Below are 12,753 nucleotides of genomic sequence, written 5' to 3'. Positions count from 1 at the left end.
GAAGGGCCGGTTTCAAAATAGCGCCGGACAAGGGTCGCGGAGTTAGGTAGACGAAGAGGGCAGCACGAAAGCCCGGTGTAGGGGAGCCGAATGCTTCTAACGACGCAATGATGGGCAGGTCGAACGACGAATAGGTGCAACGATGACGAGGGAATGTGGCTTACAGCAGCCAGCGTCGATTGCAGGCGTATGTACAGTACCAGGCAGACACCCCGTTGCGCATGACGTTTCACGCTCAGCAAAGGATCGACATAGCACGCGGGAGACAAGATCAGTACAGTAAGGGTTTAGGAGAAATTCACTGCACCGAAAGGAGAGCAACTAGGATCGAGGATGAGTTAAGGTGGGAGATATCCAGACTTTCGTTCAGCTTCGATTTCAGCCTGGAAACCGATTGGCTTCCGCCGAATCCGCAGGCGGTCACGTGTATTTACGGCAGAAACCCCCCACCGCCTCCGGTATCTAATCGATAAGGGGAAAAAAACTGGAGGATTGAATCTGAAGAAAAGAAAAGATCGATAACGGTGTGAGGTGTCCAATCAATTATCAAATTACTTTGGCGAGATTTGAGCGTCAAGCAGCGGACTCAACATGGCCCCTAAACCTCCTCCTGGCACATCTGCCAGAGCGTGGGATGGAGTGACACCCCCTCTCTCGGAATGGGTGCTCGACGCCGTCTCCTCCATGGGCTTCACGCGCATGACCCCCGTTCAGGCGTCGGCCATTCCTCTATTCATGGCGCATAAGGATGTGGTGGTGGAGGCAGTCACTGGCAGTGGCAAGACCTTGTCTTTCCTGATCCCCGTTGTCGAGAAGCTTTTACGATTGGAGGAGCCTCTCAAGAAGCACCATGTCGGCGCAATCATTATCTCTCCCACACGGTAGGTCCCATCTCAGTCAGGACAGGATTGCGGCCATGGGCTAATTATCTATTTCAGAGAACTTGCCACTCAGATCTACAATGTCCTGACCTCGTTGCTTGCTTTCCACCCTCCATCTGCCTCCGTGCTCAACCCCGCCGAAGACGCCGATGCGCCTCGTCCCAAACACCTCTCCTCCGCCCTTAAGGTTGTGCCGCAGCTTCTCCTGGGCGGTTCAACGACCCCCGCGGAGGACTTGAGCACCTTCTTGAAGCGGTCCCCAAATGTGTTGGTCTCGACGCCAGGACGGTTACTGGAGCTCCTCTCCTCTCCGCACGTACATTGCCCGCAGTCATCGTTCGAAATGCTCGTCATGGACGAGGCCGACCGACTGTTGGATTTGGGATTCAAGGACACACTGCAGAACATCCTGCGCCGACTGCCCAAGCAACGGCGCACCGGTCTTTTCAGTGCCAGTATCAGCGAGGCAGTCGACCAGATCGTGCGAGTCGGTCTACGCAACCCGGTCAAGGTCATGGTCAAAGTCAAGGGCACGTCAGGAGCCCAGGATAAGCGAACACCGGCCAGGTCAGTTTTCTAGATCAATCACTGTCTCCCAGTACCGCTAACATGCTAAACATGATGCAACCAGTCTACAAATGACCTACCTCACCACCCCTCCCTTACACAAATTTGCGACCTTGCCCGCCCTCCTCCGCTCCGTCGAACCCACCCCCCAGAAAACCATCTTCTTCGTTTCCACCTGCTCGGGAGTCGACTACCTCGCAGGCATTCTCCCTCTGATCTTGGGCGATGATTTCCAGCTGATCCCGCTGCACGGCAAACACCAAGCCAACGTCCGCGAGAAGAACTTCACCCGCTTCCTCAACTGCCACACGCCCGCCATCCTGCTCACCACCGACGTCGCCTCCCGAGGACTGGACATCCCCTCGGTCGACCTCGTCGTCCAGATCGACCCGCCCTCCGATCCGAAGACCTTCATCCACCGCTGTGGCCGCGCCGGCCGCGCGGGGCGGAAGGGTCTGAGCGTGGTCCTGCTCCACCCGGGCCGCGAGGAGGACTACGTCTCCTTCCTCGACGTCCGCAAGACGCCGGTCGTCCCGTACCCAAAGCCCCTCACCGTCTCCGACGCCGACGCCGCCGCCGCGACCAAGCGGGCGCGCAAGGCCGTGCTGGCCGACCGGGCCCTGCATGACCGGGGCCAGAAGGCATTCGTCAGCTGGCTCCGAAGCTACAGCAAGCATCAGGCCAGCAGCATCTTCCGCGTCGCCGACGTCGACTGGGAGGCGCTGGGCAAGGCGTGGGCCCTGCTGAAGTTGCCCAAGATGCCGGAGCTGCGGTCCTTCACGGGCGACCGGACACTGGGCGTCACGCTGGACTGGGACAACTTCACCTACAAGGATAAACAGCGGGAGAAGCGCCGCAAGGAAGAAATGCAGGAGAGGGCCGAGCAGGCGGCAGCTGCGGCGGCTAACGAGGGCGACGAATCCTCCAACAAGCGACGGGCGACCGAAAGCGCCTCCGCCTGGAGCAAGAACCTCGAGACGCGGAACAAGAAGCAGAAGCGCAGAGAGGTGAAGCAGGCACGGGCCCAGCATACCCGGTGGGAGAAGATGACTGAAGAAGAGCGGCAGAAGGCGCGCGAGACAGAGCAGATGGTGGAGCAACTCCGTCTCAAGAATGAAGAGGAACGTCGACTGCGGCGCGCAGCTAAGGCGGCCGAGGGCAAGGGTGATGCTAATGCGGAGGATGACGAGTTCGAAGGTTTCGATTGAACTGACATCATGTAACCTGGTTTCTTCCTACCGTTATATAATTTTGATACCATGTCTACTACGTCTATAGAATCTGATGCCCAATAGATGATCCTCTTTCCCGCATATCACTTAACCCTGCAGTAGTTACCCTTCGCCTATCGAAGGCAGACAACGACTCTCATGGACTACTCAGATTTTCTCCCATGGAAATGAATTGATCACAAGGTTATGAACTGTACATCGATTGTCTGTGTGGATGATAAAGACGCTAGAGTGCCACTTGATACATGCAAAGCAATTCTTAATACAGACAACACCGGGAATGCTTCGCAAACCAAACAAAACAAAAACAGTGATGGTATCCCAAGACCTTTCTAAAACAGCTCCTACCACAGATAGGACAAAACCTCATAGCATAAGCAACCTTTAAGCGCTTTGCTTGACCACAATCCACGATGAATTGTCTGCAACAACCTGCGTCATCGGGAGTGAACAACAGTAATATAAAACCTGTAACAACCTTCGGCGAGATCAAGCTAGCCACAATTCTGCGCAGACGGATTCAATGACTTGCATCATAAAAAAAGAACTAAGCAACCTTGCGCCTGAACATCATACAACCATTTTGAGCCGACCACGATCTTGGGGCGTAGAAGACGAGTCCATGGGCCGAACCCATGATAAGGAGACCACAATCAAAACCTGAACAACATTCGACCAGATGAGCAGACCACGAGTTTGGGTGCGAGGAAGAATGTGGTGATCTGAGCGATAGAGAGCAAACGACAATCCAAAACCTGAACAATTTTCGACTGGACGGGAAGACCACGATTTGGTGTAAAGGCGAATATGGTGGACTGAGTGATTAAGAAGAGCTAACGACATCCCATACCCTGAACAACTTTCGACCGGATTCAGTATTATCATTTATTAGGGAAGGTTTTATGCGAGTGCGGCGTGCGAAAAGCCAGTCTCCATTTCGCGCCTGAACGCTTCCAAGCCGGGCGTCCAGATATTATCGTAAGCGTGGTCGACCACTGAAGAATCCCACATTTCGTTGGCGATGCGAACTGCCTCGGCACTGAAGCCCATATCTTCATAATTCTCGGCTTCCGGCCAGACAAGCTCGGAGAGGTCTCCAGTTGGGCAATTCTCATAGAGCCACTGGGCATCGCGAGCAAATTGGTCGTCACCAAAGTCCTCGGGGCTGGATGCACGCTCGGGACTAGCGGCAGGTACGGGGACTGTGCTGGGAGTAGCAATAGGTACGGAGACTGTGTCAGGAGTAGTAGCAAGAGTCAAAGGGCTCGAATAGCGGCTTGCAGTGCGGAGTCCACTGGGCGTCTTCGGTTTGTATTTCTCTGCTTGCGAGCGGACTCGAGCAAGAGCATCATCTTCAACCTTGGCTGGGGTAGTAGGAGGGACAAGCGCCTGCTGCGGAGTTGCGCGAGTCTCTTCGGATGATGTGCTAGATGGAAGATTGGTTAGCAGGCCGGTGCCTTGCCTGGGCTCATGAAGAAAAGATGAAGAACGTACCTCTCGGTAATGTGATGCTGCGAAGGAGCTTCGATTGGCGAAATGGTCTGTGAATCGGGAACAGATTCAGGGGTAGAAGCACTGGGTTCCGACGGGGGGTCCGAATAGGGAGTTTCGAATGTACCGGCGCGGTTGGGAACGAAACCTGGTGTAGCCTCGTCGTCCGAAGCTTCCGAGGAGGTGTCAGAATAAGGAGTCTCGAAAGTACCATCCCGATTGGGAACAAAGCCAGGAGCTGGGGTATCTTCTTCCGAGACATCGGAAGAAGTATCGGAATAGGGGGTTTCAAAAGTACCTTCACGATTGGGAACGAAGCTTGGGCGACTGCGCGGATCCGGGTAAACAGTGGACTGTTCGGCCTGTGAAGCGTGGGTCGGAGGCAGAGGTGAGGATGAGTTACTCGATTCGCCAGTCAGATCCATGCCGATGAAATGCTGTCCAGTATACGGATCGGTAGCACGGGGCTTCATTCTAAGCTTGGATGGGGTATCCTGGGGACTCGCATCGAATCGAACTTTCTTCGAAGCTGGACGCTCGGACCGGAGAACACTGCGAATGGCGGACTTTCCTTTCACGTCTTGTTTCTTGGGTTCGGTCTGTGGGGGTGCAGGCTCCTCGTCTTCTTCATCGTCAGAGATAACGAAGTAGTCCTCGTACATTCCATAGCTGCATCCAGGCGGGTTAGGGATCACATCAGGGGAAGGGGCCCGCTTGCGCTTCTTCTGGCTTGGAGTGGAGATGCTAGACTCCCCTTGGGCAGGGCTGCGGCCTCGAGTTATGCTGGCATCGGCGGTGGATTCAACAGAATCCTTGGGGTTCGCTGTATCGGCCGAAGACTCGGGAGCTTTGGATGGAGCCTCGGCAGTGGTCTGTTGGACAGACTTGGGGGTGGCTTTAGGTTTATCATCAAGGTAGCGAGACCTGTCAATAGTAGCAGGGAACAGGGAAAAGGAGAGATCACGCTGCGGCTGTTGGGTCGGTCCCTTGGTCTTGGGAGTAGGAGACACTGTTCTATTCGAAGGAACGATGGCTCTAGGCTGTGTACGGTTGAGCGGTTCGGTTGTTGGTTCTGCCGTCACTAACAAGCATAAGCGGAATAAACAATACCAAGCCATGAAGAAGGCATACCTTGAATCTCATTTCTTTCGGGAGTTCGTCCAAAAGTAGGAATGAGACGAGAAAGTCTGCGAGGGACAGAATTCAGTAGCCCGCGGATTCTCCAGCTACTCGCAGGCCGGTCCGGAGTGCTAGGTTGCTGTGTCGGTTCCGATTCCGTTTCCGGTTCCTGTGCCTCTCCTTCCTGGAGCAGTTCGTTATCCTCAAAGCTTGGGAAAGGTTCAGTAATCGAGATATCTTCTCCTGGAACTGGGGTTTTTTCAGAAGCGAGACGGTCAGCGTCCTCCTGGGCAAGGTATTGCGAGATGCGAAGGCTGGTCCTGTAAATGCGGCCATGCGACTCGGCGTTGCGGCGGCGAAGTCTCTCCGAGAATGGGGTGATGTTGGCGGTGACACGGCGAGGCAACGGACTGGCGTGAGAGAAGGGAGTACTTCCGGGAATGCCAAGGTTGCGCCGCTTATTCGCAGCGGGGGTGGTTGGCTCCCCGTCGTTTCTGTCGTTGTCGTCTTCATTGGTTGGGCGACGACGCTTCTTGTCTGTGCTGTACATTAGCGCCGCTCTCTTGAAAGAGTATGTGCCATGCCCCAGACCCGCCGGAGCAACCAACAGGCCCCTGTTGAAGGGAACCTGTGGCGAGACCGTTGCTCTCACCCAACCCGAGGTGCTCGGGCACGGGTGAAAGCACGTCCACAGCCCTACGCTGATTCATTGAACGTGGACCGGCCCCGACCGGAGGAAAGGTACTACCTGCGGGAGGAAGAGGTTCGAGTTCGAGTTTTGCGAATGATACAGAACCTGTACCACGCATCTCGATCTCTCCCTCCGCTCCCCCCAGGGAGCCCACAAACGGCACCGATGGTACCTCGTCTGATTGGAGGTCCATTGGCACCATCGCAGCTGGTTCCTCCGGCAGGTCACCAGGGACCGTGACTGCCTCAGAAGACCCGAAGCCGGCGGACATGGTCCGCGACCTCTCAAAGAGATGCGGGTCCGGGCTAGTTGAGGCCTCCGAGGCAGCACTTGGTCCCCGGGAGGTCTGTGGTAATTCTCTTGCCGGGGGGCTTTGTGTGTTGTTGGGAAGGGACTCACTATCTGCAGGGTTAGAGTTCTGGCCCACTTCGGTGCTACCGTTCTTCGGTGGAGATGGTTCCGCTTGTGATGCGGTGGGTTCAGCGTTCTCGTTCTCTTCGGTCTGGTGCTGTTCGGTCTCCTCGGAATCGGATCGACCACTTTTGAGAGTAGTTTGGCGCGTTGTGCGCTTCTTTGTAGAGGCCTTCTTCTTGCGAGCCTTTTTTGTGGTTGTGGAAGACGCTTTCTTGGCGCGCGTGGCCTTCGGGCGAGGGGCGGGCTGTTCTTCAGCGGCGGCGGACTGCTGCGAGTTGCTCCTGGTTGACCTAGTGGGGCGAGCAACATTGTGGTCATCTAGGGAGACGAAGCCACCAGGCGACATCATCTGCGAGCGAGTACGCATTTTGACTGTTCGAGAAAGTGAACAATAATTGGTAAGTGTTCAAGTTGACGCGGCACTAACGTGAGCACCCTTGATAAATTTAATATGCGAGAAGACCTTGCAAATCTTCCAAAGTAAGAGGTAGCTGAAGCGCAGGTCGACGGTAAGAAAAGAGATGGGGGATAGCGGATTCGAAATAGGCAGGGTTGCGATTCTCGCGCGCACAGAGAACAAGACAATGACCCAAGTTGCAAATCAGCTTCAGCGTTGAGAGCCCGTCTCGTGGCGTCAAATATGAACCCCAAGCTGAAGCAAGCACAGCAGGGGTTCGACAGGGGAGAATTATCAACACACGTGAAGAGAGATGATGGTGATTGCGAAGTGATGGAGAGTACAGGTTGTCGGGGCAGGAAAACAAGGCCTAGGTCGAATAAAGCTCGAGTCTTCAGGCACAAAGAAGTGATGAGGGTAGAGGTGACAGGAAGAGAGGGTGGAGTGTAGGATGGGCAGAGAGAGAAAGAGCGAAGGGAAAGCGCGACGGGATTCCGACTCTGCTAACACTGCGAGGCAGGAAGTCAAGCACAGGTGAGAACAGACAAAGAAAAAGGAGGGCTATGTTTCAAGCGCAAAAGAGCAATTGTTTGTGTGTATATTAACACTTTTGCGAAGTGCGAAACAAGTAGAGAGGAGAGCGAGGATGTGGTAGAGAGGGTGAGAAGGGAAGAGCATGAGAGGAAGGAAAGAAAACAAAACTCACTGGGTGGGTGGGTTGTGTTATTATTCTGTTGTTATAGTTTTATGGCGCGTGTGGGCCGTGGACCCGCGGGGCAGCTGGCAACATTCACTACCGGAGCAAGCAAAGCTATAGCATCTGGTGATGGATGAGAAGATGGCAGTGAAGTGAATATTCACTCGACCGCGCGGGAAATTTGCGGCTCGAGGGAGTGACGTCCCGGCAGAATTGATAAGGCGGTGGCGCCGTCGGCAACCCCAATGTCGCCGCGGATTCCCAATCAGTCCAGATTACTCAGTAATATCGTTATGAAGACATCAGGCATGAAAGGGTCATACTATACCCTGATCTGAAAGACTTGTACATGAATTATAAGGAATGCAGGCTGTGGAGTGGCTTAGCGCAGTAAAGAAATGTGTCTAGTCAGTTACACCAGTTCGTACTACAAGTCGCGGACTCATTGTTTAGAGAGCAGAGGCAATGAGAAGTCGCATTCCATGCAAGTTAATTCTAAGTCGTGGAAAACGATAGCAATATTTGTACAGTACACAGCGATGATCTTGGAACGACCAGAAATCGCTGGAGTGAGGTGGCACTAGATGAAAACAGTTTCGCCGGCTCCCTGCCATAATCGCCAGGTTGGTGTGAGAGAGGAACGGTTTCAGAGACAAAATCATGAGGTTGATATACGCCAAAGGGATAGGTTGGGAAGAGGATGGTCAAAAGAAATTATAGAATACAAACGCCGGCAGAGTCCCGATTACATGCTGATCTCACCCTGCCAAGCAGCGTCGGAGAGGCCGAGAGTCTGAACCAGGTTCTGCCATCTGGGACCTCCACGCTCCTTTCGTCGCAGATAGCGGAGAAGCTTCTGCCGCTTGTGCACGAGGAGACGCAGGTTGCGTTTGTTGTGCTTGTCCTTGTTGGTCGTCTCAAGATGTCTGGACAGATTGATGATCTTGGCGGTCAAGATAGCCACCTGCACTTCTGGGGAGCCAGTATCAGCCCCGATCCGGGGAAGCTTTTCGGGAGGAGCAGTTGCAGAGTCGAGGGACACGCTAGCTGGTTTGGGGGGCAATGTCTGGTCCGTGTTGTGCCGACCAAAGGTCTCGATACATTTCTGGATGTTAAGGCGCATGCGATCTTGATTGTTTCCGTTATCAAGTTTCAAGATACGATTCATGGCTTCCAATGCATTCTGGTGCTGCTTATTGTGTTGCTCAGCTTGCTCCATCTCAAGCTGAGGGTCGGCGGTATCGCGGTCCGGGTTCACGAGAGGAGAAGTCAAATCCTTCGAATGGTCGAGAGCACTCTGTAGTTCGGCCGGTTTCACGAAGAAGTTGGGGGGGGCATTCTCGGAGCGCGTCTGGGTCTCCTGCAATTCTTGGATGAAGGGGGTAGGTGCGCTTTTGACGGGGTCTCCCAAAGCTTGTTCACGTTCCTGGGCGAGAGCTTGTCGGCGAGAGAGGTTGGCTGCCTTGCGCTGGCGCGACTGAGCGGTCAAGAATGGGTCATGTCTGCGACGTTCTCTTGCCTCTGCAGAACCGGCTCTGATTGTGGTCTTGGAAGGGGTGAGGGATAGGGCGGCGAGCGGACTCTGAATGGAGGAAGAGCCTGGTATCAACAGCACACAAGTTAGAGAGGAATTGGCGACCGACCAAGGCGGAAGTGGTGAAGGAGGAGTGAAGACATACCAGTGAAAGCCCTGAGGGAGGACTGAAGAAGCAAGCGAGGAGACATGGTTGGAAGCCTGAGACGGCGAGCACTGGCAATGGTCGTAGAACAAACCGGAGCTTCTTCGCATCTAAGGCCCGTCAACCAGCACAGGCGCGCTGAACTTTCTCCGAAATCTCGAAGACCGGGCAAAGGACGCTAGTCTCGGTTTGGGTAGGTAGACTCACGTGATATCAGGGGACGGTCCGGGGACTCCCGGTCTTGGCTAACCCTAGCCCTAGAATTCACAAACGGCAAGCGAAATTCATCACCATCTCAGCGCGGCGTGGAAAAGTTCAGCTTCGCGTTCCGTCTCTCCTCCCGTCATCACCACCGCGACAAGCGCCAGTCGATTGATATCCTCAATTCGATCTCCTTTGCAGAGTCAATCGTCCACCATGGCCCCCTCCCAGCTCCCCCCGATCTTCAACCCTACCTCCCAGGACATTGAGCAGCTCCTGGCTGCCCAGTGCCACCTGGGATCCAAGAACCTCCAGTCCCACATGGAGCCTTACCTCTGGAAGACTCGCCCCGACGGTGTCAACGTTATCAACATTGGCAAGACCTGGTACGTTTACTACTAGGAGAAGGAAAATCGCAACGCGCAATTGGAGGAGACGCGAATGGCAATGCAACACGAGATAAATTGGGCCAGAATCTAACTTGCGCGCGCACGCGCGATTGTTATAGGGAGAAGATCGTCCTGGCCGCCCGTATCATCGCTGCCATCGACAACCCGGCCGATGTCTGTGTTATCTCCGCTCGTCCCTACGGTCAGCGTGCTGTCCTGAAGTTCGCTTCCCACACCGGTGCCACCGCCATCGCCGGTCGCTTCACCCCCGGTAACTTCACCAACTACATCACCCGCTCTTTCAAGGAGCCCCGCCTCATCATCGTCACCGACCCCCGCACCGATGCTCAGGCCATCAAGGAGGCCAGCTACGTCAACATCCCCGTCATCGCCCTCTGCGACACTGACTCCCCCACCGACTTCGTTGACGTTGCCATCCCCACCAACAACAAGGGTCGCCACGCCATCGGTCTCGTCTGGTGGATGCTCGCCCGTGAGGTCCTCCGCCTCCGTGGTACCATTGCCTCCCGCGAGGTTGACTGGGACGTCGTTGTCGACCTGTACTTCTACCGTGATCCCGAGGCTGAGGAGAACAAGGAGATCGCCGACGAGACCAAGGTTGCCTCCGCCGAGGAGGTTGGCCCCGCTGCCATCGAGTCCGGCTACGCTGGTGACAACTGGGACACCGCCGGTGCTGGTGCTGGTGCTCCTGGCACTGCTTTCTCCGCTGCTACCGCTGCTGCTGGTACCAGCTGGGAGGCTGACGGTGCCGACTGGGCTGCCAGCTCTGCCGCTCCTGCTGGCGAGAGCTGGGCTGAGACCAAGCCTGCTGAGGGCAACTGGTAAATGTTTGAATCCGGTGACGCGGACGGTCGTTGAGAAGGGATCTTGATTCACATCTTCTTTTCCATGAAGCATCTTGGGCGATTGGTTGGGGAGCTTTCAGTGCACTCCCTTTGCGCAAATCGGAGCGACACTCGCGCACACCCTTCCAACCACAAAAGAGGAAAAGCAATCCCTTTGTCATGTCTATCCTAGTCTCTGTTCAGCAAGTTACCAAAAGAAACCAAAAAGCAAAGGAAGAAAAATTGAGGAAAAAACACACACAATCAACGGGAGATCCACTACTTCAAAACAACCCCTTTTCCTACTCTTTTCCTTTCTGACGTGGTATGCTACGGTGAAAACCATTTTCCCGCCCATCCGATATTTGATGTTTCGTTTATGGTTTGCATCGGGGAGGAATTGCAACGTTAAACAGTTGACTTGGCGCTTATGAGGGAAAGATATCCAGTTGTTCTCTTGCCTCGGTGAGCTTCTGGGGGAAAGCCCTGTGCTGTCAATTTACAAGGTGGACTTAAGCGTTACCTTGGTTTCTCCCTGCATGTTTATCATAGCGTAATTGAAAAGTGATGCCAGCTACCATGTCTTTCCACCTTCTTCGTAGCATTGGAGATAGTAGAGTAGAGATGCGTAACGGCAATTGATGGGTCGAAGCCGTTTTCGATATGCGGTATCATCAATCTACGTGTAGTACGGTATATCCGGACCCCGACCCCCCCCCCTTATTAGAGCCATCTGCCATGTGCTTTACACCTCAGTCCATCCGCCTACCTCGACTTCCAAGGTTACAAGACTCCAGGCATCAAAAAAATGTCCGACCAAAACACCTATGAATGATAAAGTAATGAAATAGAAGGGTATCACAAACAAAAAAAACAATCAACATACAACGCAACCGCCTCTACTCTGCCCGCCCGCAGCCGTCAAAGTCATCCCTGCCATACGCGCAATATCCTCAAAGGTCTCCGCCATCAACTCACCCGTAGCGGCGGAACATTCCGCATACCGATCGCATCGAAGTTCCTGGGCGATGCGGTATGACTATAAAACAAATCAGCTTCCATTACATTCTGCAAACAAGGAAACAACAACTCATTCAGGACCAAACTCACCTCCTGTGGGTAGATGATTCCCTCTCCCTCGACTCGGAGATCTCGTTTCAATCCCACCACCATGATGGGGATGCGCTCCCCGTAGCCGTGTTGGAAGTACCGGATGATATCGTGTCGCCACTGGGAAACATGTGTCAGAATGGACAAGCCATGACGAAGGGGTCAAGGAGGCCTTCGATATGAACAATGGTCCCTGGGCTTCAAGTCCACTTACCCCTCTCAACCCGTCCAGAGTCTCGCGATTGGAGATATCGAACGCCAGAAGCACCACATCCGGCCGGAGAGTCGACCAGTGCTGATTGGGGCTGGCGGTATCGAAGATTTCGAGAGTGAATGACTTCTTGGAGAAGCGAATGTCATAGAGAAAGGGTTGGTCGCTATCCCGTAATGGGACGTCGTCGCCTCTTTGTCCTTGAAGTCGGCGATGGTTGGATTTCAGGCTTCTGGGGTGGCATTAGCGGACTGATCCAATTTTTATAGGGCGAGGAAGGGAATAGTGAAGATAATAATGATTCCAATTGCCGATTATTGCATATGATGAATTGTCAAAGAACAGAATCTACTCACGATAGAAAGGTCGACTTGCCACAACCTGAGTCTCCTAGGAGTAAGATTGTAACCGTCGGGTTGTCTTCTCGGAGGTAGGAGTCCGCCATTCCGATTGGAACGCTACGGGTGTTTGTGATATATCGAAAGATTCTGTTGCTTGTAAAGCGCAATAAATTGTCACCCACAGTTGAACATCTCTCGGTAATTCTACAGGGCTATTGCCTGTGGTGGTTATCGAGATAGTCAAGATACAGTAGTGTGCGAGATGCGATAAGATCCGTAATATGTCACGCCGTCCGCCTTCAAACCAGTCGTTGCTTGATACTTCCCACGGTAGATCTTCGCTGGGCAACCAACAGGAATTACTGTCCAGAGATTTTAGTAGTATGCGTTTCTACTATAAAAGGTAGCATGATAAACCCAAGAAATATGATCCTTTCGAATATATTCGAGCCACAGCTTGACGACCATATATTCCAATCTCAGCGGGC

The 12,753-nt window shown here is 53.9% G+C and overlaps 5 protein-coding genes across 5 annotated transcripts; 2 read left to right on the top strand and 3 right to left on the bottom strand.

Moving 5' to 3' along the window:
* The first annotated feature begins 511 nt into the window (after positions 1-511).
* On the top strand, positions 512-2,760 carry spb4 (ATP-dependent RNA helicase SPB4). The gene is made up of 3 exons (XM_020195447.1): positions 512-881; positions 939-1,448; positions 1,513-2,760. The coding sequence occupies exons 1-3, from the start codon at positions 592-594 to the stop codon at positions 2,654-2,656; spliced, it is 1,944 nt and encodes a 647-aa protein (XP_020061324.1). The 5' UTR covers positions 512-591; the 3' UTR covers positions 2,657-2,760.
* Positions 2,761-3,580: 820 nt separating this feature from the next.
* ASPACDRAFT_38548 (uncharacterized protein) lies at positions 3,581-6,762 on the bottom strand (the record flags this gene model as incomplete). The annotated part of the gene is made up of 4 exons (XM_020200459.1): positions 3,581-4,106; positions 4,175-5,252; positions 5,303-5,827; positions 5,919-6,762. 4 exons carry the CDS (start codon positions 6,760-6,762, stop codon positions 3,581-3,583), a joined length of 2,973 nt encoding a protein of 990 aa, XP_020061323.1.
* Positions 6,763-7,940: 1,178 nt separating this feature from the next.
* ASPACDRAFT_1851934 (mitochondrial 37S ribosomal protein uS15m) lies at positions 7,941-9,300 on the bottom strand. Its single transcript, XM_020197222.1, has 2 exons — positions 9,169-9,300; positions 7,941-9,088 (listed from the first exon to the last, which is right to left on the bottom strand). Exons 1-2 carry the CDS (start codon positions 9,212-9,214, stop codon positions 8,235-8,237), a joined length of 900 nt encoding a protein of 299 aa, XP_020061322.1. The 5' UTR covers positions 9,215-9,300; the 3' UTR covers positions 7,941-8,234.
* Positions 9,301-9,449: 149 nt separating this feature from the next.
* rps0 (40S ribosomal protein uS2) lies at positions 9,450-10,858 on the top strand. Its single transcript, XM_020198680.1, has 2 exons — positions 9,450-9,759; positions 9,882-10,858. The coding sequence occupies exons 1-2, from the start codon at positions 9,586-9,588 to the stop codon at positions 10,602-10,604; spliced, it is 897 nt and encodes a 298-aa protein (XP_020061321.1). The 5' UTR covers positions 9,450-9,585; the 3' UTR covers positions 10,605-10,858.
* A 586-nt stretch (positions 10,859-11,444) lies between these two features.
* Positions 11,445-12,463, bottom strand: ASPACDRAFT_74512 (putative Rho-like small GTPase). Its single transcript, XM_020204236.1, has 4 exons — positions 12,281-12,463; positions 11,928-12,156; positions 11,714-11,833; positions 11,445-11,642 (listed from the first exon to the last, which is right to left on the bottom strand). Exons 1-4 carry the CDS (start codon positions 12,367-12,369, stop codon positions 11,481-11,483), a joined length of 600 nt encoding a protein of 199 aa, XP_020061320.1. The 5' UTR covers positions 12,370-12,463; the 3' UTR covers positions 11,445-11,480.
* Between the last annotated feature and the right edge of the window lie 290 nt (positions 12,464-12,753).

This window comes from Aspergillus aculeatus (assembly GCF_001890905.1).
Source record: "Aspergillus aculeatus ATCC 16872 unplaced genomic scaffold ASPACscaffold_1, whole genome shotgun sequence".
Lineage (NCBI taxonomy): Eukaryota > Fungi > Ascomycota > Eurotiomycetes > Eurotiales > Aspergillaceae > Aspergillus > Aspergillus aculeatus.
This window is presented reverse-complemented; position numbering and strand designations above follow the sequence as displayed.

Coding starts and splice junctions, on each gene's coding strand:
- ASPACDRAFT_74512 (XM_020204236.1), bottom strand. CDS start 12,369: ATGGCGGACTCCTACCTCCGAGAAGACAACCCGACGGTTACAATCTTA. Junction 11,834..11,927: donor CTCTGGACGGGTTGAGAGGG/GTAAGTGGACTT, acceptor CATGTTTCCCAG/TGGCGACACGATATCATCCG. Junction 11,643..11,713: donor GAATCATCTACCCACAGGAG/GTGAGTTTGGTC, acceptor TTTGTTTTATAG/TCATACCGCATCGCCCAGGA.
- ASPACDRAFT_1851934 (XM_020197222.1), bottom strand. CDS start 9,214: ATGTCTCCTCGCTTGCTTCTTCAGTCCTCCCTCAGGGCTTTCACTG. Junction 9,089..9,168: donor CTCCCTCAGGGCTTTCACTG/GTATGTCTTCAC, acceptor TGTTGATACCAG/GCTCTTCCTCCATTCAGAGT.
- rps0 (XM_020198680.1), top strand. CDS start 9,586: ATGGCCCCCTCCCAGCTCCCCCCGATCTTCAACCCTACCTCCCAGGAC. Junction 9,760..9,881: donor ACATTGGCAAGACCTGGTAC/GTTTACTACTAG, acceptor TGTTATAGGGAG/AAGATCGTCCTGGCCGCCCG.
- spb4 (XM_020195447.1), top strand. CDS start 592: ATGGCCCCTAAACCTCCTCCTGGCACATCTGCCAGAGCGTGGGATGGA. Junction 882..938: donor ATCATTATCTCTCCCACACG/GTAGGTCCCATC, acceptor TATCTATTTCAG/AGAACTTGCCACTCAGATCT. Junction 1,449..1,512: donor GATAAGCGAACACCGGCCAG/GTCAGTTTTCTA, acceptor TGATGCAACCAG/TCTACAAATGACCTACCTCA.